Below are 27,500 nucleotides of genomic sequence, written 5' to 3'. Positions count from 1 at the left end.
TGCGCCGTGATGAAGTGTTGGCGTGAAGAGAAATTTGTTCGCCTCGCACATCCTTCGCGTGTTCGCTTGCCTGTGTGCATCTCATCTTGTCTTTGTCGTTATGGTTGATCTCCTTGTTACGCTTCTTATTTTTTCCTACCTTTCGGTTTTCTTGTCTGTCACTCTTCGCTACTACTACTACTACTGCTGCTACTGCTACTTCTACTACTGCTATTACTACTACTACTAATACTACTACCACCAAACGGAGATATGTAAGCGTAACTCTACTTTAAACTGTCAAGCAATCAATGACCAAGTATCTCTTCCTTCTCCTCCTCCTCCTCCTCCTCCTCCTCCTCCTCCTCCTCCTCGTCCTTCTCCTTGGCTCCTTTGCACTTTATTGTGTACCTCCTCATCTTCCTAGTCGTCGTTGTCCTTCCTCCTCCTCCAACCTCACTCTATTACTTTATATTTTCACTCTTCCCTTAATTACAAACAGTTCTTAATTAACTCTCCTGTGTGTATTCTCGCTCCCCCATTTACTTCTCCTTTCTCATCTCTTCGCCTCCTCATTCTTCCCAGTTAATTATCAGACGATCCTATACAAACAATTAGATCCCGTTCTATTTTTGTCTACTTTATTGTCCTTCCTTTCCTTGACTGCTATCTTTCATCTTCATTATCTTCTTGTTTATTTTTCTTTATCCGTTGTCCATCCAGTATTTCTCTTTTTCACTTTTTTTTTCATTCGTTTCTCCCACTGTCATCTCATCACCATTATTTTTCTTCTTTTTTTCTCTCACTTCTTGTCTTTCTAATCTAAACGTTCTCTTTTTTTCTCTCACCTTCAATCTCATCCTCCCTCTCATTTCTCTTGCACTTTTCCTCTTCTCAACTCGTTTCTTCTAGCCTCTTCTCACTTTTCTTCTCTCACTTTCCCCTCTCACTTTTCCCTCTCCCTCTTTCTTCCCACGCTAGAGAGGAACGAGAATTAACAGGGGAGGACTGGGTGTTAGCTACGAGGGTCGCCAGGTGAAGGGGGGAACTCAATTAGCTTCCGTAACAGCGTGCTCCAGGTGTCTTGTGAGAGGACCAAATCTCTCTCTCTCTCTCTCTCTCTCTCTCTCTCTCTCTCTCTCTCTCTCTCTCTCTCTCTCTCTCTCTCTCTGTCCTTTTTCTTTCTTTTCTTCTCCTTCTCCTTCTCCTTCTTCTTTTTTCTCTTACTACAACAACAACAATAATAACTACTACTACTACTACTACTACAACCACCACCACCACCACCACCACCACCACCACCACCACCACCATCATTCAACACATTTATTTCTTATTCCTGCAACAAATTACACTGATGGTCCTTTGGGTGGGTCGTGGCGGCGGTGAGGTCACGGAAGGTCAAATTGAGGCCGCTGACGTCACAAAGAGGCCTCGCGTAATTACCGTTGACCTGAATTCACACCCCTGACCCTCAACTTCCTCCCCTTCCTATGGCTCTCCTTCCCCACCCATTAATATTGATCCGGGGAATTTTTGCACATCAAAATCTCAATGCTGAAGGTCTAGCGGGGTAAGGAAGGGAAGGAAAGGACGGGGGAGGGAAGGAGTTATAGCTGGGTAAGGGAAGAAAGGAAAGGAAAGGTAGGAAGGATGGAAGGTGAAGGACGAAGGAAAAAAGATGAAAGGGCTGAAAATAAATATATGTTCCTGGTATGACGATGAACACACACACACACACACACACACACACACACACACACACGCCAGAATCGCATTAGACAGGACTGCTAGCGTGCAATCTCAGCTGTTCTTTATTTCCAGTGTAAAAAGACTATAGAAAGGAAACGCGTGAAGATTCTGTCAACACCTTTAAAACATACAACCTCCCATCACTTCACGTCTCCATTCTATCATTAGTGAACAATGAAACACTGCGCCTTTCTTTTCTACACGTTTCTTTGCTCGATCCTTGAGAGGCGAGCATCAGCAGACCCTTCAGAGCGAAATTTACCTTATTTTTTTGTGGAGTTGTAATTAGCACGGTGTTTCTCTTTGAAAGTGTTTGTTTTAATTCTTTGATCGGTTTTGTCTTGTTGCAGAGAGAGAGAGAGAGAGAGAGAGAGAGAGAGAGAGAGAGAGAGAGAGCAGGTGAGAAGCTCCAAGGTGAATGAGAAGTCTCAGAATAAAGAAAACAATGAGGAAAGTAACAAAAGACAATGAAACTGTGGGAATAGGCGAGGTTTTGCTTTCCTTGTGAATAGTGAAGTGATGAAAGCAGGAGGAGGAGGAGGAGGAGGAGGAGGAGGAGGAGGAGGAGGAGGAGGAGGAGGAGGAGGAGGAGGAGGAGGAGGAGGTCTCGAAGAAAGGGAAGGAAAGAAAGAAATGATGAAAAAAAGAAATGAGGACAACAACAATATGACAAAAAAAAGAAAATAAGAGAAAAGTGATAAATAAAGATGTGTGAAGAAAATGATAGTAATTGCAAGAAGAGGAAAAAGCCAGAAGAGGAAGAAGAAAGCAGAGAGAGAGTGAGAGAGAAGAAAGAGAGATGGAGAAAGAACGAAAACAACAACAATCATCACCACTTGCACCAGTTACCTGTCTCACTTCATCTCAATTCACTCTTTTTTCTTCACCAAACCTTTCTTTCCTTCCTTCCTTCCTTCCTACCTTTCTTCTTTCCTTCTTCTCCTTCCTCCTAGCACTGACTTTCACCCCTCACAAGCACGCCAAAGAATAATACCCATTTGTTCCCCTTTTCTTCCCCTTTGCCACGGCTATTCACCCCGTTATTCACCAAGCCACCTTCCCCTCCCTCCTTGACGTCACTGCTTAATATACATGCACGATACTATCTCCTTCACTAGAGGGAGAGGGTCGAAGGAGGGACGCAAAGAAGGAGAAAGACAAGCAAGGTATTAAAGAAAGGAAGGAGAAAAGGAAGAGTAAGGGAGGGTGATAAAGGGAGGGAATATGAGACGGGATGGTGGTAAAGGTAGGAGGAAAAGGTGACTTAATGGGGAACGTGCATCTCTTTGTAAATAAATCGATAGTGACAGATATGAAGGTAAAGAAACGTAGGTGAATGGGTAAACAGCGAGATGGATAAGCAGGTAGACACGAGGTAGACGAGTTGACGTACAGAGTGAATGACTGACAGGGCGATGAACAGGTAGACAGGTTATTGATTACTTGATGTTTTCGGTCTCTCCTCTTTAGTGACGCATTTACAGCCACCTATTTTTTTTTTTTTCTTTCTGTTGTCCGAGGTCAGACTCCCTGTTGTATAGAAAATGATAGATGGACACGTAGATATTGACAATCTGATATATGTATTTTTTTCTGACTGATGCAATTATAAAGGGTTTAACAAAAGGCAGGATATTTATGAACATGTAGGTAGACTAATCGACATTTAGATAGACAGAAGAGGTAAAATAGACATAAAAGTATAAATTAATTCATTGTTTGTTGTGGATGTCAGGCAGATGAGCAAATAGACATCGCGTAATAGACATATAGATATACAGACAGACAGGAAATAAAAAGCAAAATAGGCAAATGAATTCACCGATTAGCTCTCCCACTGATTATTTCATTGGTAGAGAAGTAAATACATGTTTGGTGATTATATCTATTGACCTCCTCTTTCCTTGACTGTAAATCACAAGAGGGAAGACAAGTGGGTCAGCTGCGGCATTCGTGACAACACATATTGGTTCCAGTAGTGTTGTGCAATTCGTCTTCCTTATCGATCTTGTTTGTTTACATTAGTTTGTCCTTGTATTGCTGCTGCTGCCCTTCGTTGTAATGAGTTTTTCCTTTTAAAGTTCTTTTCATGCATAAGAAAGAGAAAGAGAGAGAGAGAGAGAGAGAGAGAGAGAGAGAGAGAGAGAGAGAGAGAGAGAGAGAGAGAGAGAGACTGCAGGCTGAATACTTGCTTGTAGACAAAGATGGTGATCGAACAAAAAAACTGGTGTGTGTGTGGGGTGGGTGGCAGCAGCAGCAGCAACAGAGCATGACTAAGCCCTGAGACCGTCTCGAAACTTTCCACTGATGGTCGTTCAGGCTTAGGGAATGTTTCAATATGACGTAGAGCATTGCCTACCCGACTCACAACACACACACACACACACACACACACACACACACACACACACACAATTTTTGAGTGTGTGTATGATGTTGATAATAATATTGATTTCAGAAACTCAAAGAAGAAAAGTAAATAAGAAGCAGGCAAGTAGGGCAAGACAAGCAGAATGGACCGAGAATAAGCGTGATAGACGTTAAGGAAAGTTTTAGAAGTGCAGTGAAGCATGTCAGAAACTGGTCAGTGATACAGGGAGTCGTCACGTGATGCAACAAAGTGTATGGTATCATCATGCAAATTTCTACTTACCTGTCACTGAAATGTTCTGAAATTATAATATTCTAACACAACCTCTGAAAAAAAAAAAGTTTTATTCTAACAGCACACAACGGTACGAAAGTTAATGAAAAGCCCACCAAATATTACAGACCACTGCCTATACTACCGAAACCTGTAAAGGAAAAGCGGAATAGGATTACGTTTACGAGGGATAGGATTGGCTACACTAGAGGCTACAAAAAATGCCACATAAACATGGACAACGCTTCCAAACACTGCCTGGCAGACTGTAACCAAAGAACCATGAGCGGCGTCTTCGTGGTCTGCCTTAATCTTCCTGTTGATGCTGCAGGTTACTCAAGGTCCTGTAGAGAAAGACAGAACAAGAAAACAAGTAATAACATATACCACATTGTTAATTTCGACACCTTGATTCCGTGTTTAGTCTTTATCCCAAGTACTGTTTGGCTCATGGTCATTTTTACAGGTGTTAATCTTGGTCTAGGGTTTCGATATTATTTTGGGTCATAATCCTCTTCTAGTTCTTAGTTTTGATCTTGGTATAGGGGGATCTAGTACGAAGGGTTATTATGCATCAAGTTAGCGTATTGTAATGGCTAGTGTAATTGTTATGATGAGAACTGTGGTCGTGGAAGTCAGGTTCATTACTGTTATTAGCCAGTACAAGAGGAGAAAGAGGAGGAGAAGAAGGAAGAAGAGGAGGAGGAGGAGGAGGAAATGGTTTGAATGCTGTCTTTGGATTTAGACGTGAAGAGAAGTGGCAAAAATTAAGAGAAGAGTAGTAGAAATAAGAATTAGAAAATGAAAAGTAGAAGGAAAGAAAAGAGAAAGAAAAGATAAAATAAAAAAGCGAAAGAAAGAAAGAAAAGAAAGATGTGAAGACAACGAAGACATTGACGAAAAAGAATATACAGCATAGAGAATCTTATTTACAAGACGAAGACGAAGACGAAGAAGAACACCAGCAACAGCAGCAGCAGCAGCAGCAGCAGCAGGAGGAGGAGGAGAAAGAGGAGGTGGGTGTGAAGGACGGCGATAATATTGACAGAGCAAAGAGCAACTGGAATCTCATTTCATTGATACGTTTTATTTTCAGGCTTCCATTTCACATAAGACAAAGATACGAACAATTTTATCATTCACCTCTTAAGGCACTGCCATTCTAAGTGAGCCTTTTTCGTATCTTTTGTTGTCCTTGGCCAGCTTCCCCTCTTGCGTAAAGAATATCTAAAGTGTTTGAAGAATTTTATGACATCTTTTACATGCATTTCACTTACTAATTAACGCAAAACTGAGCTGGCTTTGTTAGAAATCGTGAGAGATGAAAATATATGGACGAGTAGAGTCTGTGAGAGGAAGATGGGAAAGAAATACAGCAAAGAACAACAAAGCATTAAAAACATCTGCATTATTGACTGAATTTAATGATCTAGACTAAAGTACAAACAAGAAAGAGACAGCACAGAAGGAGAGGAGGCCAAGACAACTTCACAGACACTGAAAACGGGAAGGAGAGCAAAGAAAACGGAGAGAAGGAAAATAAAGGGAAGGACTATAAGGCGAAAACAAAATAATAACTTGCGGGAAGAGAGGATATGTGAAAAGAGTAAAGAGAAGGGAAAGGAGATGAAAAAAAAGGAAAATGAGGGTACAGGAAGACGGAGATAAGAGTCATCCAGCGCACGGGATAGAAGAATCAGTCTCAATCTGTGAAACATTCGTGAGGCGAGGAGGAGGAGGAGGAGGAGGAGGAGGAGAAGGATATGGAGAAGGAGGTAAAAAAAAAAGAATAAGTTGGAATAAGAAGTGAAAAATTGTGATGATGCTAGTGATAAGATGACAACAACGATGACGACGAGAAGCAAATGAAAAAAAAGACAAATTTAGAGAGAGAGAGAGAGAGAGAGAGAGAGAGAGAGAGAGAGAGAGAGAGAGAGAGAGAATACAATCATGGTACTGATGGTGGGATAATAGAAACATGATGAAGAGAGATTAGGTGACAATAAACAAAACAAATGCATTATGGGATAGAGATGGAAAGGAAGAGGAGGGAAGAGGCGATGACAAGAAAGTCGTGATGTTGGTAGTGGTCATAATGGCAACGAATGGAGGGAAAAAAGGTAATGGTGGTGAAGAGATGTTGATGATGGTGGTAATGGTGATGGTGATGGTGGTGTTGGTGTTGGATGCAGCAAACATCGATCTCTTGATTTCAATACTTGATGTGACCTTTGACCCGTCCCCATGCCCTCCTGACCTCGAGTGTGACCGTGCACCTTGAAGTCAGCGAGGGAGAAGAAGAGCGAGAGGGGAGGAGAGGCATACCACTGTGACTCCCTCTCTCTCTCTCTCTCTCTCTCTCTCTCTCTCTCTCTCTCTCTAAGTGACCTCTAGCCACTTCTGTTTTGACCCGTTCTGTCCTCGCTTCTCTTTTGTGTCTATGCGTTTGTCTGTCTGTGTGTCTGTTTTTATGTTGGTCCCTCTGTACGTATTTATCTTCTTTTCTTTGTTATTGTGTTTTTCTCTTTCTCTTCTCTTTGTTCTTTTTACGATATTTGTTTTTTTGTATATATGTTGTATGTATGTCTATCTCTTTCTTGTTCTTTCTGTGAATCTCTCTCTCTCTTTCTCTCTCTCTCTCTCTCTCTCTCTCTCTCTCTCTCTCTCACACACACACACACACACACACACACACACACACACACACACACACACACACGCACAGAGGAGCTCAACATTTTATTCATAATCATAAAACCGAAACACAGACACACCCAGCCTTTGTCCACCACCTGATATTTTTCCCGCCTCAACTTTTCTACCACTCAACTCGAAACGAATAAAAAAAAAAAAAAAAAAAAAAAATCCGGTGAGGCGGTGCGCAAAAAGTCCCACATTGTGCATATCCATCAACAATTTGCAATTTTTTTATTAACATTCCAGTCTTTTCGCTTTATTACGTCTTTTCACTCGTTAATGTTCGTCGACACCACCACCACCATCACCACCGCCGCGTTTCTTTTATATAGTCTCCCGCTGCAAAGCTCGGTTCATCCCCTCACGCACCTCACGTTTTCTTCAAGTTAGCGCCGCCGGGAGGACTATAGGGAAAGCCCGGTTGGTGAGGAGAAAGTGGGAGGGAGGAGGAGGAAGACACAGGGAGGGAGAGGGCTGGGAGAGCAAAGACGCACCCCGCTGTTCCTGCAAAGAAATGAAGCAATAAGAGCAACAATAACCAACAATAAGGGAGGGAGAATGGGTCATATATCTGATCTCAAGGTAGCGAGGGATGGGGAATGGAGAGAGGTTAGTAGGCTCCTCCTCCTCCTCCTCCTCCTCCTCCTCCTCCTCCTCCTCCTCCTCGTACTGTCTTTATCCTTGTCCTCGTTCTTCCCCTTATCCTAACCTCTTTCAGTGTATTTTTACTCTTCCTTATCTCCTCCTTATCCTCCTCCTCCTCCTCATCCAGTTAATATATCAGTCTTCTGAGGTTGTAAAAGGCTCGTCTGTTTTGTTAATTAGCGTGAGAGAGAGAGAGAGAGAGAGAGAGAGAGAGAGAGAGAGAGAGAGAGAGAGAGAGAGGGCAGGTTGAGAAGAAATGATCAGACAAAGAACTTAAAACGTGAAAAAAAAGAAAACAAAGAAACAAATGACTTAAGAAATGAACGACTAAACTAATGAGAGAGAGAGAGAGAGAGAGAGAGAGAGAGAGAGAGAGAGAGAGAGAGAGAGAATCAGCTTAACGTTCTATAAGACCTGAAAATACTGTGGAAAAATAAATCTTGGAAAATATTGAAAACCAACACGACACAGGGATCGTTGGCTGTTTGGTCGCTCAAAAAAATATATATTTGAGCCGAATAAATCTTATGCGTTTGATCTGAGAGGAGGAGGAGGAGGAAGAGGAGGAACAGGAGGAGGAGGAGAAGAAGAAGGAGAAAAAGGAGGACGAGGAAGAAGAGGAGGTAGATTATGGTGATGAAGGAAGTGGAAGATGAGAGAAGAAGTAGATATGGTAGTGAAGGAGAGGAGAATTGAGGCGAAGCTTGGGTGACGTGGAAAGGAAAGTGGAAGGGAAGGAGGAGGTGGTAGTGGTGGTGGTGGTGGTGGGTGTGACATTTTGAAGTGGTGGGTAAACTTCATATATGTGACACTTTTCAATGAAGGGAACACCGATAGGAGAGAAGGTCTGGGATGGGAAGAGGGGCTAGGAGAGGAGGTAGAGAGAGTGTCAAGAAGAGAGAGAGAAGCATATGAAGTGATTCAGTTTTATGGAAAAGCCAATATCTAGTGGCGCATTTTGTATACATCCTAAAGGGCACTGACCCACAAGACTTGACATGTGTGAGCTGTACTTGAAGTCATGGAATATTGTATGATGTGACGAATTGATATTACTACTATTGCTACTGCTTCTGCTACTGCTACTGCTACTACTACTACTACTACTACTACTACTACTACTATTACGAAACTACATTTGCCTCTTATTTCACAGCAATACCAAGGCTTTCTAAAATGTATCGCGTACATATTTTAAGTGTATTTCGTTTATATTTTACTTTATTTTACTTTTATTGAATGCGTACCCTCTTTTGTGTGAATAAAGAATACTGAACTAAACTGAAATAAACAATATTCGTACTTTATCTCATTTTCTGTGTGCCATGCCTTTTGGTAATTAGATGAGTTATAACTGTGTTAGAAGTAAAAGTCACGGCGGTATATTGCTCTCTATTGTCTACTGTTACATAATGCAAAGTGTCTTAAAGGCGGCTTGAGGTGACGGTGGTTTTAAGGACGAAGTGCAAGAGTTTTCGCCACAAGATAATATTGTTTATTGGTGAAAGTTTTGAAAGTTTTATGAGGAAATTCCAGCGACCTTCGGCGTCCTGGAGCGAGACCGCGTTATGGAGATTACTGGAAACCTGAAAAATGGCTGAATATGGGAACTCGAAGACCATCTCGCCGTTTATGGAAATGACAAAAAAAAAAAGAAAGAAAAAATGCACTGAAATGTGGTGACGGGCGGAAATAATGTTAGTTTGTGTTTTTTTTTTAATTCTCAGTTTTTTTCTGTTTACAAATCGATAATATGATTTTTTTTACTTGTCTATTCATTTATTCATAATTATGAATAAGAAACAAGTAAAAAATAATGGCCATAAAAATGAATGCAAATCCAAAAAAATTAAGTTATGCAATAGTGTTATATTTGAAAGGAATCGATAGTGAAGGTGGTGGTGGTAATGAAGACATGAGGGATTGTGTTGTATATTGCAAATGATAATGCTTGTATGATTGTGATGGTGAATATGAAAATTATTAGTGGTGGTGAGGATTATGGTGGTGGTGAAGATGAACAATGGTGGTGATACATTCTAATAAAGGTGATGATAGTGATTAAGATAAATAATACAAATAATATCCAGTTTTAGTAGTGAAAGTTATTGCGTAGTCATAATCTGACGGTGATGTGTAATGACAGTGGTAGTGATGTTAGTGCAAAATGGTGGTGGTCATGGCCGTACGTAATAACGACAGTTGTAGCAATAAATGACAATGGTTATTACGGTAGTAGTAGTGGTGGTAGTAGTAGAGGTTGTAATGCTAGTAGTTACGTTGACTAAAGATTTTCAACATCACTACATTCTCTGGGCTGCCTGAGGGGTCACGATCTTCTGATGGGGCAACATGTCTGAGGAAGAGGAGGAGTAGAGAAGAGTGAACAAAGTGGAGGGGAAAAGGAGAAGGGCAAGGGGCATGAGACCGGTGGAGGGAGGAGACTAGGTAGGAACGAGCAGAGGGGAGGGAAGAAGAGAGATAGCAGAGAGGGAGACTAGGTGGAGCAAGGGGAGGGAAGAGGAGGGGAGATAGCACAGGCAGGCCGGAGGGGGATCGGGTAAAGGTAGCGGACGGGGCGGAGTGGAATGGAAGACTCAGGTATGATGAAACTAGTAAGCATGTTCGCTGTGTTGGAAAGCGCTGCCAGCCTGCCTATTTGTATGGGTTTACGCTAGTTTTGTGGGGATACTAGCCTACTGATGCTTCTGTTACGATATCTACTACTACTACTACTACTACTACTACTACTACTACTACTACTACTACTACTACTACTACTACTACTACTACTATATTATTATTATTACGTCGACTACTGCTACGGAAATTAATTCTAATGATGTTGGTTTTTTTGGAGGAGTTGAATTATTTGAATTGTTGATAACTAAAACAATAATGATAATCGTAGTAGTAGTAGTAGTAGTAGTAGTAGTAGTAGTAGTAGCTGTATTGATCAATACTGATAGATATAACCCATCGAGCGAATTTAGGTTTTGTAGAAAGACTGACATACGCAGAGAGAGAGAGAGAGAGAGAGAGAGAGAGAGAGAGAGAGAGAGAGAGAGAGAGAGAGAGAGAGAGAGAGAGAGAGAGGTAGGAGGGGCGGAAGGGGAGGGAGAGGTCTGACACGCACACTATTATGTCCTAGAGAAAATACATGTATTCGCCAGCTCTCTCTCTCTCTCTCTCTCTCTCTCTCTCTCTCTCTCTCTCTCTATTCTTTCATTCTTGATAAATTGATGATAATGACAACCATAAAAATGATGATAATAATAATAATAATAATAATAATAATAATAATAATAATAATAATAACGATAATGATGTTATTGGTATAAAATATGAATACAAGAAAAGGAATGACAAACAGTAATTGATGTTGATGAGAAAAATAATCATGTTAATGAAGTTATTCTTGGGAAAGATGGCTGTTGCGATGATGATGATGATGATGATGATGATAAGATAAGGAGTCTTGTTATGAGGGATGGAGATAACTCTTTTTATTAGAAATTCCTGAACTATTTTATCTGAAACTTTACAACTCAGGGATCTACAGTTGAATCAGAGAGAGAATATTACAGAAATCGCCATTACCACCACCACCACCACCACCACCACCACCACCACCACCACCACCACCACCACCACCACCACCACCACCACCATATCAAAAAGTGTGTTGGCAGAAAATGAAACAAGATATCTACAACTCTCTCTCTCTCTCTCTCTCTCTCTCTCTCTCTCTCTCTCTCTCTCTCTCTCTCTCTCTCTCTCTCTCTCTCTCTCTCTTCTTTGTCATTTTTCCAAGGTCTGTCCCTATTCTCTCGTTCTACTCCTCATTCCCTCTCTTTATTATCTTTCCTCAGCTTATCCTCCTCCTCCTCCTCCTCCTCCTCCTCCTCCTCCTCCTCCTCAACCCATGATTTTAGCGATTAGGAGCAAAATTTTAGTGAGAGAGGACTTGAAAACTATTCCTTCCCTTTTCCCCCTTTTTCTTCTTCTTTTAAAAACTTTCTTATCTTTTCTTTCGTCATAATTTTCCACTTTTCCTTTTCCTCCCCTTTAAATTTATTCGCACCTTTATCTTTTACCACCTCCTTTCCTGCCTCCCGTTTTCTTTACACATTTCCCTTTTTATTTTGACCTCAATGTCCACGTTTTGCTTAAATGGCTTGGATTTTTTAAGTAATTGTATCTTTTTATCGTTATTTTCTGCTCAAAACACACACACACACACACACACACACACACACACACACACACACACACACACACACACACACACACGAGGGTCACAAATGGTCTCCGTCGAACACATCTCGTGATTAAATCATGAATATGTAAAAGGAAGAGGCGGGGAAATTGGTACCGAGGGAGAGAGGCAGGAAGGCGGAAAGGGAAGAGACGGAAGGAGGAAAGTGGCATTAAAGTAAGATTTGTGGTCATGGAGGTATTTATGGATTCATCTTGAGATGCTGGAAGAGTAGAGAGAGAGAGAGAGAGAGAGAGAGAGAGAGAGAGAGAGAGAGAGAGAGTGTGTGTGTGTGTGTGTGTTTCACTGTTTGATCTGCTGCAGTCTCTGACGAGACAGCCAGACGTTACCCTACGGAACGAGCTCAGAGCTCATTATTTCCGATCTTCGGATAGGCCTGAGACCAGGCACACACCACACACCGGGACAACAAGGTCACAACTCCTCGATTTACATCCTGTACCTACTCACTGCTAGGTGAACATGGGCTACACGTGAAAGGAGACACACCCAAATATCTCCACCCGGCCGGGGAATCGAACCCCGGTCCTCTGGCTTGTGAAGCCAGCGCTCTAACCACTGAGCTACCGGGCGTGTGTGTGTGTGTGTGTGTGTGTTTGTGTGTGTGTGGGAGGGGTGGTGGTGGGGCGGTACATGGGTCACAGTGTATGGGTTGTGGGTAGGAGGCACAGTGTAAGTGAAAGTTGAAGTGTAGGAGTGAGTGTATGTACCGTGCAGGAAGTAATATTCTCCCTGCGCATAAATTTAAGGATCTGCTGTGGGCGTAATAATAGTGTGTGTGTGTGTGTGTGTGTGTGTGTGTGTGTGTGTGTGTGTGTGAAGTGAATTCTTCAAGGGCAGTGGGTCAGCGGAAAGAGGAGGATGAGGAGGAGGGGTAGGGAGAGAAGGGAACAGTAAGGCGTTGTTCCCAAGAAGAGGAAAATGAGAAACTTTGCCGAGCGCCGTGCCAGGAGTCAAGAAATGGAGTTTGCGGGTGCTCAAGAAGCGGAAAATGGGACAGTCAGTTCCTTGCACGTGACGTAAAATGCGTGCCCTTTATCAGGTTAAGCCCCCAGCGGGACGCCCACGATGAAGACCTCCTATTGCTGAGCCCTGGCGACTGGATAATAGTATTTCTCTTTTTTGACACTTATCTAATACATCTATGTCTGGTTAAACTGGGCGAAGCAAAGTGCTGAAGGAGAAGCCGCGAACTTGAAGCGAGTTAAAGGTGAAGGAATGAGGTAGGGCAGACTTGTTACTTGTGTTGTTGATATGACTCATGTTTGTTCTTTTTAGATAAACTTCATTGCTCCTCCTCCTCCTCCACATCTCTTCACCCTATCACTCTGGCCCCCTCCTTTATCTCTCTCTTATCTCTCTTATCAAATGAGGATCTCGCTCAAGGTGCACCTCAGATCATGATGGTGTTTCCTCTCTTTAGTCTCTTTTTGCTGCAGTGACGAACTCTGCTCTTTGTTGTGTCTCGGTATTATTATCGCGGTTAGGTTCGATGTGATTTTGTGTGTGTGTGTGTGTGTGTGTGTGTGTGTGTGTGTGTGTGTGTGTGTGTGTGTGTGTGTGTGTGTGTGTGTGTGTGGGTGTAGGTGTAGGTGGGAAGTGTTTCCTAAGGCTTTTGGCGCCCCGTTTCAGCCTCTCATGAAAAATTGATCCGTGGCGAGGGTCGCCAGAGCGAGGGACAGAACGCCTGTGGTGTTGGTGGCATCACCGGCTTCGGTGTTGTCCTTGCTGAGATTTAGAAATAGCCACGCCCTCGGGTTCGAAGCTCTGCAGAGATGAGTCGTGTGTCTCCTCTGGTCCTCGCAATATCTCCGAAGCGCAGCAGAAAATGAACAGTCGCCTCGTGGAGATCGATTGGAGGGCTAAAGGTGTGACGGGTGTGTGACAAACAGACGCAGCAGTGTGCTAGTGTGTGGCGAGTGGCGGAATGGCAAGGCGGCGGCCAGTGTCCTGCGAGGTGGTACTGAGTGTGATTCAGGAGGAGGAGCTGGAAAGCCTCAGGCAGCGGAGGGAGGGACAAGCTGAGAGGACAGACAGGAGTTCCTTTCTTCACGGTTTGTCACGCAGCCGATCATTGACCTGGTGTGTGAGTCAAGAGGAGGCTGAGGATGAGGAGAGCACTGCGGCGGAGAAAAGAGAAGGTGAGGGCAGTTCTAGACGTGAAGAAGACGAGGAGAGTGACGCTCAGACTGATCACGATGAGGATGCGGAGGTCACTGATGGGATGCCGTCCTGTCACACCTCTCCTGGCCTGTCTCCAGACGTGCATGACGACCTTCACCTCATGTTGCCCTACACACCAGGCAGCGCCCTGGTGCGGCGGTGGTCACAGTGTTCCCACAGCACCAGCACGTCGCCCACAGGTGACAAGGCAAGCCTGGGTAGTCCTCACAGGGTGCTGAGTGACCCGTCCATCCTGGACAGTCCGACAAAGGATTATCTCCGAGGACGATCCCACTCTTTCGGCAGCTTCTTTATAGGCGACACAGTCTCCTCCCCCATCAGTGAGAATTCTCTCCCCATGCCGGAGGTGAAGGGCTCTCCGAGACACATCCAGCGCCTCAACTCCCTCCCTAACGTGCTCCCTACGGTGGGAGCGGATCTATCTCAACCTGACGCGTCGCCAAGCAGAGCACAGCGGCCGCCCAAGGTGCTTCTCAAGACTAGAAGCTTGGAACAAATCCTGGCCAAGGGCAACAAGTACCTGCAGCGCGCCAGGCCCCTGCTGTGGCGCGTGGCTCGGATGAAGAAAGCGTCGTCAGAGAAGGACTTGAACACATTAGGAGCGGACCCCTTGAAGGTACACAGTTACACTGATCAGTCCCGCACCCTTCCCCACCTACCCTCACACGCCAGTCCACCACGCCCAACCCACCCTAGCAAGCCTATGCTTCCTCTTTACCACTGTGTGCATGATCAGAAAGCTGTTGTGACTGCTGTTCCAAGGCGCCTATTAAAAAGAGAGAGAGAGAGAGAGAGAGAGAGAGAGAGAGAGAGAGAGAGAGAGAGAGAGAGAGAGAGAGAGAGAGAGAGAGAGAGAGAGAGAGAGAGAGAGAGAGAGAGAGAGAGAATATTTAAATAAGTTAACAATCCTGAGCACAAAACACACACGCCCCTTTATAAAGATTAAATATGCAATTCAAATGTTGTGCAGCTGTTCTCTTTTCCATTAGCGGGAGTGTCGCAGGAGGAGGAAAGCAAGGCATAGTGAACGCCCCTCTTGATATGCCGTGTTGTGGTGACCAAGCTGAATAGTGATCCTTACACACACACACACACACACACGCCCGGTAGCTCAGTGGTTAGAGCGCTGGCTTCACAAGCCAGAGGACCGGGGTTCGATTCCCCGGCCGGGTGGAGATATTTGGGTGTGTCTCCTTTCACGTGTAGCCCCTGTTCACCTAGCAGTGAGTAGGTACGGGATGTAAATCGAGGGGTTGTGATCTTGTTGTCCCGGTGTGTGGTGTGTGCCTGGCTTCAGGCCTATCCGAAGATCGGAAATAATGAGCTCTGAGCTCGTTCCGTAGGGTAACGTCTGGCTGTCTCGTCAGAGACTGCAGCATATCATACAGTGACACACACACACACACACACACACGATTCCAACTGTTCTTGGTTCAGTTCTCATCTTTTATGAGTCTGCCGTCCCATATCATGCAGTTTTAGGGAGGTGGAGAAAGGTGAGATGGGAAACGTAGTGGTGGTAGTAATAGTAGTAGTAGTAGTAGTAATAGTAGTAGGAGGAGGAGGAGGAGGAGGAGGAGGAGGAGGAGGAGGAGGAGGAGGAGGAGGAGAGGAGTAGGAAGAGGAGGAGGAGGAAAAGGGGAAAGACAAAAAAGGAATAGGAATTAAAGAGGAAGAGAGAAGAGAAAAGTAAGACGAAAGGGAAAAAGGAGGAGAAGCGAAAAAAGTAGAAGGAAAAAAAGAAGAAAGCGATGGATGCACTGTTTATAAAAACACACCATGAAGTAGTAAGTGACAAAACTAGGAAAAGGTGACAAGAATGATAATGGAGGAAGGGAAGGGAAGGGAGATAATGTTATTGGGGAAGAATGTGGAGGGTGAGGACAGGGAGAGAGGGGAGAGGGGGGAGAGGAGGCGCAGGTGTGGAGGTGTGTTACATAACATTATTAGTGGTGAAGTGTCATGTTGCTGTTATCAGGAAGTTATCAGCCTCACGACTTACTTTTATCTCTCGACGAAGTGCGGTTGGTCTGTTATTGCTCGCTTTGTTGTTTCCACTCAATTTCACTGCACGAATCAAGTTTTAGTCTGAGGTCTTCACTCTTTTTCCTTCTCCTCCTCCTCCTCCTCCTCCTCTCCTCCTCCTCCTCCTCCTCCTTCTCCTTCTCCTCCTGCTATTTTTCAGTTGTTCCTCTTTTTCTCATTATGTGTTCATCATCATTATCACTTTCAAAAAAATATCTCCTGTTTATTGTTTAGCACAATGTTTCTCTCTCTCTCTCTCTCTCTCTCTCTCTCTCTCTCTCTCTCTCTCTCTCTCTCTCTCTCTCTCTCTCTCTCTGTCTCTCTCTGTCTCTCTCTCTCTCCCCCAGGTGGCTAATAACTGAGTAGCCTCCACTGGAAGGTTTCTGATAAGAGGAGATTTTCTTGCCTTGTTATCGCCTCTCTACTCCTTTATCGCTCCCCTCCTGACCTTTTTTCCTTCTTCCTCTCTGTCTTGACTGTCTTCTTTCTCCTCCTTTTCTTTCTCCTTCTCTTCTTACTCCTATTCCTCGTGCTGCACTGGATGTTATTGTTGTTTCTAAGTGCTTCAAGATTCTTGTAATGGTCTAACAAAGAATCTCTATCATAAACCGGGAAAGGACCATTGTGAACCCAACTAACTGTCTTTGTAGTCTTTGAAAACACTCCTTATGAATGCCTGGAATGTTTCACAATACGGGCACGGCCAGTTTATCCTTCTAGGAGGTGAGCGCGCGCCTCAAGGAAGCCGTGAGGTGGGGAGGCCATAGGTACAGCAAAAATAAGCAGCAAGGAGGCGTTAGGCCGGTGATTATGTTAATTTTCGACCTTAATAGAAGCTGTGCGGCATAATAACCAGGCCGAGGCAACGGGCAGCGCCGCCACTACTGTCTGGGCGGGGCCGTGGGGAGTGTGCAGTACTTCTTGACTGTCCTGGCGAGGGAAACATTACCTCCATTATGTTTTGTTTTGTTTTTAGCCATTAAAGAATGAGCTAAACTTTCCTCTGCCAAAAATCGTCTAAGAAAAGTTTAGAAGATATTTGGGTGTTCTTATTTATCCCTTTCATTACTGCGGCACGTTTATATATTTATTCTGCTTAATATTTTGTGGTACTCTACGGCTTCGGAAACTTATTTGAGGAATAAAATAGTGAAGACTCTGGCTAATGATCTTCTGACCTCCATAGATCCCTGCTAATCAATAAAATCTCTAGGTAAACATGCGTTCCAGTACTGAAGGGGTTAACTATTATTCAACTTTAGAATGGTAACTAAGATCTGGTAATATCTTTTGTCACATATAGTTGTCCTCGTACAATATTACCAAAAGATACATATGAGAAAAGTCGTTTAAATATGAAGCTTTTAGGCATCTTTACCTGACACTGATTCATTTTCTGTATACACGTCTCCGTTTCCTGCATATCACGATCCATTGCCGAACTCAATATTACATCACTACCTCCTCCTTTTCTACTATTAACTGTTTTTATCTTTATCATGTTTCTCCTCTCAATTCCTTATCATTCGCTGCAATTATCTGTCTCTTAACTTTGCTATTTTCATTCCCTGCCTATTTTTGTTCGTCTGCCTTTCTTAAGTTATAATTGTGCCATGAAGATTTTTTTGTATTCCTAATTGTGTGCCTCCTATTATGACGTCTGGCTTTTAATTTTTTCCTTCTTTCTTTTCTAATCACGTGCAGGAGAGAAAATACTGTGTGATCTTTGCCTCTGTAATGGTTCACTTCCGTCCTCCCACAACAATTTTTTTCTTCTCCAACAACACTAATGGGTCTCTCTCTCTCTCTCTCTCTCTCTCTCTCTCTCTCTCTCTCTCTCTCTCTCTCTCTCTCTCTCTCTCTCTCTCTCTCTCTCTCTCTCTCTGAGTATTTTTTATGGTTTTCATAATAATAATATAGTAGTAATAGAAGTAGTAGTGCTAGTAGTAGAAGTAGTAGAAAAGTAGTAGTAAGAATAAGAGTAGTAGTAGTAGTAGTAGTAGTAGTAGTAGTAGTAGTAGTTATGTGTTAGGCAATATATACGCTTTTCACAATAAGCCGCCTGACTAACGTCATCTTCTTCCCCTCCAGCAGGGTGGCAGCCCCGGCCCGGCCTCGCGGCGCAGCAGTAACTCCCTGCGGCAGTGTGACTCGCTGGAGAACGTATGCGACGGTCCCTTCACTGAACAGCTGGAGAATGGACTTGGTGAGTCACCCGTCAAACACACTTGTTTTCTTATACACATGGACCACCGCGTTTTCTGTGGTGTGGAGACCAACCCTCCCTGCCTCCCACCCTCCTTCCCTCCCTCCCTCCCCAACCAATGAAAGTTTGTTTTGTAGTTGCCATTGTTCTGCTCTCGTGATGTTTAGATATAACTCTATCAATGACTAATATTAGGAGGTGTTCTCGCTTTTGTAACATTATACTAGCACTTAATGATCTTACACACACACACACACACACACACACACACACACCTACACACACTATACTCATTTTTGTATGATTATGGTTTTGTTGATGCTTTCATACATATTAAATTTCTTTTATTTCTTATATTTTTTTTCACTTTTCAATGGTTCTTTTAACTTGGCTTGCAATATTATTGTTTCTCATTTCATACATTTGGAAACTTTCTTGCTTATCTTAGCTCTTCCTTTCTTTCATTAGCTTTTTGTTCCCTGAGGTTTTTTTTTTTTTTTTTCATTTTCATGCAAGGAAAAATGTTGGTAGCTTTTGTTGCAGCTTTTCTGTGGCTTCTGGACGTCTTGTGTGTCGTGTTTCTGCATTTTTTTCTTAAACTTTTCTTTAACTTTTTTTTATGCATCATCTTTCTCCCACGTGTTGTTCCTTCATTAATTTCTTGAGTTTGCAGAAATCTGACTTCTTGTGTTGACGATCCCATTCTTATCTCCTGCATTTTCTGTTTACCATTCCTTCTTTTTCTATCATTACCATTATCATTCTGCTTTCCATCTCCATATTTTCCAGCTCTATTTACTCATCATTCTGTCTTAGCTCTTTTGTTTTTCATTTTCCTTCCATCTCCATCCTCTCCTCACTCCTTTGCCTTTCCAAGTCATCCTGTCTGCCTCCTCTTCACTTCCAATTTCTTTTTCTTTCTCTTTCCCTTCCCTTTCTTTCCTTTCCCTTCCCTCGTTATTCTCGTCTCGCATCCCCTCTTCCTTACCAGAGATTTACTGCGGAGACTCCTTTATCCTCCCTCCCTTTATTTCTTCCCCTCCTTCCTTCTCTCTCTCTTGTGTCCTTATTTTTCTCTTCCTCAGCTCACCTCCTAGCTAACCACTCTTCTCTCCTAAATCCGTGCCTCTTGTTTTTTTTCTTTCAATCTCTTCAATTCTCGTCTCATTAACTTCATTTTCTCTGTTGTCTCGTCTCCTCTCCCCCTGTTTTTCTTTCCAGTTCATCTCATTGACTCCATCTAATCACCATTCTCTTGCGTCCTTCCCTCTCTCTAACTTATGCCTTCTGCCCTCATCCCTCAGCTGTCCAACTCTCGCCTGTACCTCATTGGACCCATTTTGCCTTTCCTCTTTCTTATTTGAAATATATAGGAAGACAAGAAAGAAGAGAATGATTATAAAAGGATATTAGATCAACGTTGAAAGTGTCTAGAAGTAGAATCTTCACGAAACCAACTGCAGTGTGTGTTGGGTTTGGGGAAGAGGGGGAAACGGTCTCTGGGTGATTAAGGTTCATAACTACAATACCCACTGTCACTCTTCTATAACTTCTGTAGGTATAAAAGAGAGACAGTGAGTGTTCTTAATCTTTTTTGGCATTCTCTTGACTTACTTAGCTAATATACTTTGCATCTCAGTATGGTATTAATATTCATCTCTAAACGTGTATTAACTCACTAAATGACGTTAATTACTGAGGTGAGTGGCCTGTAATTGTCTGCGCTGACGGACCCCACGGCACTAGCTATACTCTCTGATTGGATGGCTTCTCGGAGCATCAGAAACAGACCTTGTGTCCCAATTAGCCCTAAAATTGGCACGGATGATTGAGCCTGGTCGATTGGTGCGTAAAGGACGGTCGTATGCGCATTCTTTGCGTTGATTGGCCAACACGAGACGAGGCATGTGTGTTCGTGTCCAGTGATTGGTCACCTGGATGGGTTTGCACTCAGAGCGACCCGTTGATTGGTTGAATTTTTCCGTCGCTTTGTCATCGTACACTTCTCAAATGAAAACGTGTTTGTGCTGAGGCAGTAAGAAAGGCAGTGACCGTGGCAGGGAGGGAAGTGTGTGTGTGTGTGTGTGTGTGTGTGTGTGTGTGTGTGTGTGTGTGTGTGTGTGTGTGTGTGTGTGTGTGTGTGTGTGTGTGTGTGTGTGTGTGTGTGTGTGTGTGTGTGTGTGTAATTCACCACGGTCGTCTGCTGGTCATCCAGCCAGTCTTACCCATTACGGAGCGAGCTCAGAGCTCATAGACCGATTTTCAGGTAGGACTGAGACCACAACACACTCCACACACCGGGAAAGCAAGGCCACAACCCTTCGAGTTACATCCCGTACCTATTTACTGCTAGGTGAACAGGGGCTACACATTAAGAGGCTTGCCCATTTGCCTCGCTGCCTCCGGGACTCAAACCCGGACCCTCTCGAGTGTGAGTCGGGCGTGCTAACCACTACACTACGCGGTGTGTGTGTGTGTGTGTGTGTGTGTGTGTGTGTGTGTGTGTGTGTGTGCACACACTTTAAATCTACTACTGCTGCTGCTACTACTACTACTACTACTACTACTACTACTACTACTACTACTACTACTACTACTACTACTACTATCTCTGCTTTAGTTTATTTACGGAAACATATTAAAAGTGAAAAAACAAAGTGTACTATAGAGCTAAAACATTGCATTTCTGAGTTTCACTAATAAGTCAAGCTTCCAAAATCATTAGCGTGTGGAAACAAAACACTATATTTTTTTCTAGTTATTAGGAACACAAAAATAAAATAATAAAAATGTCGTCAAGCAGGGTATGAGGTTCTATCTTAATATTGATTTGCGAGACCTGTGTTTGATGTGTGATTGGACTGAGGAGTGGTTCTTCACTGTGATTGGATGACACATGACAGGAGGGAACCAATCACTGCTGCTCTTTCCTCAGGGAGGCACACTGGAGGAAAAAAGAAAGTGATGATGGAAAAGGTGAAGTTTCCTCTCTCTCTCTCTCTCTCTCTCTCTCTCTCTCTCTCTCTCTCTCTCTCTCTCTCTCTCTCTCTCTCTCTCTCTCTCTCTCTCTCATTACAATAACATTATTTGATTCTTCTTTCTGCAATCTGTATTTTATTCTCTTTCTCCTCTTCGTCCTCCTCCTCTAATCCTCCTCCACCTCTCAGTTTCCCAGAATTAAGGACAAAAAGTCAACAAATCAAGGAGGGTTCATTCGAAAACTTCATTAGCCACCATTATCTCTGCTCCCCCGACCATTTTCTATCACATTGTTCTTCACCATAACTTTTTCACCCTCGATTTCATCTTCGTCTTCCCCTTCACCTCGCTCCCATTCCTGTTTTCACTCCGTAGATCAGCGCTTTCATTTCTTTCTTTTTGTTTCGTTTTCTCTGTCTATTGTCTTAGCTTTTCTTTTCGCTTTCTCCTTTAGTGTGCATCATATCTTTCATCGTAGGTCAGATTTTCCTTTTCTCTCGTCAGTCTTGTTTTCTATTATTTTTTTCCCCTTCTCTTTTATCTCTTTGTATTAATTTATTTTTATCTTTCTCACTTCTCGTCTTTCTTGTATCTGTATTTCTTTTCTTATTTATTTTTCAATCGTTCTGCTTCATAATTTTGTTCCCTCGTCGCCGTCTTTTTCAATCTCTCCTCTTTACTCCTCTTCATTCCTCTTCTTCTATTTAATGACCTTCGTTTCCTCATGTAATTTCACCTCCTCTTCTCGTTTCCTGCTCTTCACTGGCCTCTTCCTTTCCCTCTTGTATTTTTGTTTCCTTCTCCATTTCCTTCTTTTTCCTTCCTTCGTTTCCTTACCCACTTATCCTTCCTCGGTTCCTCTATACTGCCACTTCCCTCCTTCTCAATCCTCTCCTCCACAACGCCCTCCAGTGAAAGCAAATGGAAAACAAACATAGAGACGGACTAGCTTAAGATGATCTGACGGTGCTGTTAGCTTTCTGACAGAGAGGGAGAGGGAGAGTCTTAATAGAGTGAAATGGTAAGAGGTAACTAGAAGCAACAGTGAGTGAGAGATGTTAAGAAGGGAGGAGGGAAGGCAACGCAAAGGATCAAAAGGGTGTGAGTGGGTGATGGACAAAGGATGAAGAGGCAGTAGATTCCGGTTATTACAAACAGCAACTCACTCCCATGGCCTTTGATGTGTCCTGTGTACCTCTCTCTCTCTCTCTCTTACCTCTATGTCTGCCTGCCTGTCCTCTCGCCCATTCCTCTCACCTTCCTCATCGCAGCCTCCTCTTCATATTAGTATTAATTAGTAATAATTTTTATGTGTATCTTTTATTCATGAGTCTATCTTTCTTTTCCTTCTCCTGTTGCTATTTTACTATCCTCTTTTTCCCAGATATTCTACTTTTACAATATTTTTGCTTAAAGCTCAGTTCTTAAAAAAAGTGTGCGTGTATATGCGTGTATGTGCGTGTGCGTGTGTGCGTGTATATTTGTAGTCTTACTTCCTTACATCCATGCGTGTCCTGCTCCAAATATAACTCAGCTGAAGAGGATATTAAAGTGTTTCCAGTTAAAGATCTTGTATTCACTTCACTTTTACCGAGAAGATAAGCCAAGAAATGTTGGAGAGTCTCGGGACATGACGAGAGGAGGAGCAAGGTGGCTGGGACACTGTGAGGCGAGGCGAAGCGTGGGGAAAGAAGACGTGGAGGAAAGAGATGAGAGATGAAGGAATACACAGCGGACGTGGAAGTGGAGGGGATAGAAGAATGAAGATGAGGGAGCTTGGTGGAGTAAAGAAAGCAAGAGTGTAAGACGGATATTTTTGGAGAAGCTTGAACGATGCAGTATTGAGATGAGACTTACTGAAGGAGATGGAGAAAAATAAAGTCGTATAGAGAAGTGATAGAACAATGATATAGAGAAAGGTATTGAATAAGGATCAGGTGGAAGGAGAAGAGACGATGTGGAACCGGAGAGACAGATCAAGAGAGATGGAATATGTGGTGGAAGAGAAAGGTGGAAGACTGTAAAGGCAGAATAAACAGGAAATGTAGAGATGAGAGAGAAAATAGAGGGGAAGGGAGATGAGAAGAAGGACGGAAATGGGTAGGAGATGGAGGGAGAGAAGATAGAGATGGAGGAAAACGGAGCAAGGAGGTGAGGTGGAGAGAAACGTGAAAGGGATCGAGGTGGAGGGTGGCAAGATGGACGCTGGCAGGTGGAGAGGACGAGTTAACCTGATCTAGTCGCTTCCTATTTGGTCCACTCTCGTAATGACACCTGCGTTGACCCACCTGGCCACGCCCTTCCCGTCTCTCTCTCTCTCTCTCTCTCTCTCTCTCTCTCTCTCTCTCTCTCTCTCTCTCTCTCTCTCTCTCTCTCTCTCTCTCTCTCTCTCTCTCTCTCTCTCTCTCTCTCTCTCTCTCTCTCTCTCTCTCTCTCTCTCTCTCTCTCTCTCTCTCTCTCTCTCCACTCTTCAAATCATAACTATCTTCATCTCCATCATCTCATCATCATCATCATAAGAATCATCAATCATGACCACCACCACCGCCACCTCCACCTCCACCACTTCCTTCATCATATTGTAATCACTTTCAATGCTGATCATGTTTTCATCTACGGAATCGTCTTCACTTTTGGGCGTGGCTTTTAGAGAGAGAGAGAGAGAGAGAGAGAGAGAGAGAGAGGGAGAGGTGGATATGATTCCATGCCAACCTCTATCCACAGGGACTTTAAAATGTTTTTGACCTCCAACCTTTGACCTCAAGAATAAACTCAGGCCTGGCCATGTCACTTCACTTTACATGACTGTGTGTGTGTGTGTGTGTGTGTGTGTGTGTGTGTGTGTGTGTGTGTGCGTGCGTGCGTGCGTGCGTGCGAGAGAGAGAGAGAGAGAGAGAGAGAGAGAGAGAGAGAGATGGGGGGATAACAAAGAACCTTGCAGTGACAACAAATAGGATAAGTATAATGAAAAAAAAACTTTCTTGACACAAAGGAATATCCTCGAGATAAATAAACTGATAGATATGCAGATAAGAACATATTAAAAGAAAAGGATAGGAATATGAATAGATAGAAGCCAAAATTGAGAGAGAGAGAGAGAGAGAGAGAGAGAGAGAGAGAGAGAGAGAGAGAGAGAGAGAGAGAGAGAGAGAGCGACCCACATGCACATTCTTCATTCATCCGGGGTGGTGGTGCTGGTGGTAGTAAATTACATAGTATATCAATGTTCATTGTAAAAATATTGGCCATTACATATATGTGTGTGTGGGAGGATCTGGAATGGTGGCTGGGGCTGCTGGGGAGGTGGAGGAGGGGGAAGGGGTGTGGGTGGGAGATGCGGTGATGAGGGAGTATGGATGGGGATCTGGTGTTGGGAGAGGGTGGGTGGGTGTCACAGTGAAGGGGAGCGGAACACACCTTGTATTGTATGTATGTTATATGTTATGTTTGAGCGCTGCACTGTTACCATACCAGAGAGAGACCTTCACTACATGGCAAAGATAAATCTCTCTCTCTCTCTCTCTCTCTCTCTCTCTCTCTCTCTCTCTCTCTCTCTCTCTTGCATTTGGACACTCACGAAAGCTAAATGTCCTGTATTTAACATTTATTGGACTATTAAGTAATAAGAGTGTTTTTATTCCTCCTAGTTGGTGAGGTATTACAGGGAGTTCAACCAGCAGCACTGCCGGAGGGTGTTGCTGCCGGGGAGGTGATGGGGGAGGAGGAAGGGTGTGTCGAGGTGTAGCCTACAGGGTGTCGGGTGTCTGCCGGTAGTGTGACGTACATACATTCTCCCTTCCTCCGCCAGTTGTGTGTTTTTGGCGCGTGATGACTGTACTGGTGTGTGGTTCGTGTTGGTGGCTCGTCTCTCGCTCTGTCTGTGTTTGTGTGCAAGCCAAGGGTGTTTACTGTGCTTGGTTTCATGTGATCCGTTAAGCTGTTACGTTTATACTTTGATGTGGTACACGTAACATGAGTGCTGTTATGTACCTGGTTTTTGGAACATGTCTGTGCTACGTGAAGTGTGTTGCTGTGGTGCCTAGTTCGTGTATGCAATGTGTGGCGTTCCGTGTGTCTGTGTGATGTTTGGTGTTGCTAGTAGTGTAAGTAGTAACTTGTGTACCTCCAGACGTGACTCAGGTTACCTTACGTACGGAGAATATTAAAATCTTTCGGTGCAATCTTAGTCACCGTCAGCTTCCACCTTTTTTTTTCGTCTTTCTACAACTTCAGAATATTTATGGAAGAAAATTAAATTGGTCTCCATCTCTTTTTGGGGGAATGTTTTACTTTCATCGAGGAACAACATTTATATTTTAGTTTCCCCAATTTAGGTTTGTATACGTAACCGGTTTTCTTTTCATATGAAAAAATAAAACTATATTATATTTGTATTGACCTCGCTACTCGCGTCTCTCTCTACTCACTGTATTTACCTGAGAAATAATTTAGTAATTTCCGTATTTACTTGAATAATTATTTTTTGGAGCTTGCAGTTGTGTGGCATTTTTGTGTTGTGCTCACAACGTAATGCTATTCATTGTTACATGTTATAAAGAGACCTGTTAACAAGTAATAGAGATCTGCTAAGTTTTCCTGTAATATTCACTGTCACTTTCACGATTACAGTTTTGCTACTCTTCATAAGAAAAGATAAGTATTTACTCTCAGATATTTCATCTGTACGAATATTCAGAACAGTATTAATGAAAAATTACAAAAATATATTGAACTAATCCAAGAAGAAAAGAAGTCCGAAACAATAACAGCAAGGGGTCATCAGCACTGCAGTGATCCAGACCTTTGTCTACAGGCAGGACAAGACAAGACGCCACCCTCCGCGACAAGAGGACCCCAGCCAGTCAGCCCTCACAGGTTCAGTGGGGACACCAACCCTGACCCAATACCATCATACGGGCTTTAGCGAGCGATATAATAACGAGAGAAAGAAACAAATTGAAAAAGGAGTATAAAAAAATAATCATAAAAAATAGAGAAAAAAAGCAAGGTATACATAAAGGTGAAATACTGAAAGCCTCCCGAAGGGCCAGCGGTGGCGTGGCTGCGGGGGTCCTGGAAACACTGGTGCTGCAACATAGAGCTTCCAGGCCCTGATTTGTATATTGCACCTCATCATTGTGACTCCAGACCTGCTTGGTGCTTGTAACGCCGCGCCACCACCACTGGAATGACCGACGCAACACTGCAACACTCGCCATTGTAACACTAGTCCTGGAGCGCCGCAAACAGGTAATAAGACTGCATCATTCCCTGCAGCAGTTTTTTTTTTTTTGTTACCTTAGTGTCCTGTGCCTCCCACAACACCATCTTAGCATATGAGTAGCAACACTTCGGCGCAATAAACCACTGGTGTTGCAGGAGGCGAACCATTCTTGGCAGGGCTTTACTGACTGAGAAAATGTTGGGGGAAAAAGCGTTGGACTCCAAAAAATCCATAAAAAAAGGAAGTAAAAATGGAAAAGGAAAATGTTGTTCAGTGTATGGCGGGTGAATTTTTATTCCAGTGATTTGAATTTTGACGATCCTAATATTCTTTTATTTCCCGCCCTAGCAGGAGTACTATTTTCGTTGACTTTTTTCGTATTCTTTTTTTTTTTTTTTTTTTTTTGTGTGTGTGTGTGTGTGTGTGTGTGTTCGTGCAATCCCACTCACTTTTACATGTCAGAAAATTTCACCCAGAGCAAAAAAAAAAAAAAATACAAAATGAAAACAAAAAGGAGAGAGAGAAGGAAGGAAACCATACCAACCCATCAGTACCAGAAAGTATATTACGAGTACAGAAAACGAAAAAATACCAGTGTGGATATGAACAGTACTCACGTGTGTCTGTATGAATGTCACCTTTATTTCACCATCATGTGTGCGTAAGAAGCAAGAGTAGCAAGAGTAGCAAGTAAGAGTAGAATTGACACGTACATGAAAGTAACAGGACCATTTTGTAAACTTCACTGCCTGGAGTAAACACGCTCACCACTCTGACTGATAGTGATGTGTACGTAAAATTGAACCATGTACGTATTTTTCTGCATGAAGGATACTATTCGTGTGTGTGTGTGTGTGTGTGTGTGTGTGTGTGTGTGTGTGTGTGT

General features: G+C 43.2%; 1 protein-coding gene across 10 annotated transcripts in view; it reads left to right on the top strand.

Moving 5' to 3' along the window:
* Positions 1 to 27,500, top strand: part of LOC123509945 (pleckstrin homology domain-containing family G member 5-like) — a 491,065-nt gene that overhangs the window by 304,092 nt on the left and 159,473 nt on the right. For 4 of the 10 annotated variants that reach the window (XM_045264602.1, XM_045264603.1, XM_045264599.1 and 1 more), the window contains one exon: positions 18,297 to 18,411. In XM_045264602.1, coding sequence (XP_045120537.1) covers positions 18,297 to 18,411 — 115 coding nt within the window. Of the gene's footprint in view, positions 1 to 13,461; positions 13,479 to 13,628; positions 14,797 to 18,296; positions 18,412 to 27,500 lie in introns of those variants that run through there. The other 6 variants (XM_045264604.1, XM_045264600.1, XM_045264607.1 and 3 more) reach the window with 4 other exon arrangements.

This window comes from Portunus trituberculatus, chromosome 27, assembly GCF_017591435.1.
Source record: "Portunus trituberculatus isolate SZX2019 chromosome 27, ASM1759143v1, whole genome shotgun sequence".
In the NCBI taxonomy this organism is placed as follows: Eukaryota; Metazoa; Arthropoda; class Malacostraca; order Decapoda; family Portunidae; genus Portunus; species Portunus trituberculatus.
Note: the sequence above shows the minus strand (reverse complement) of the source record. Positions and strands in the feature narration are given on the sequence as shown.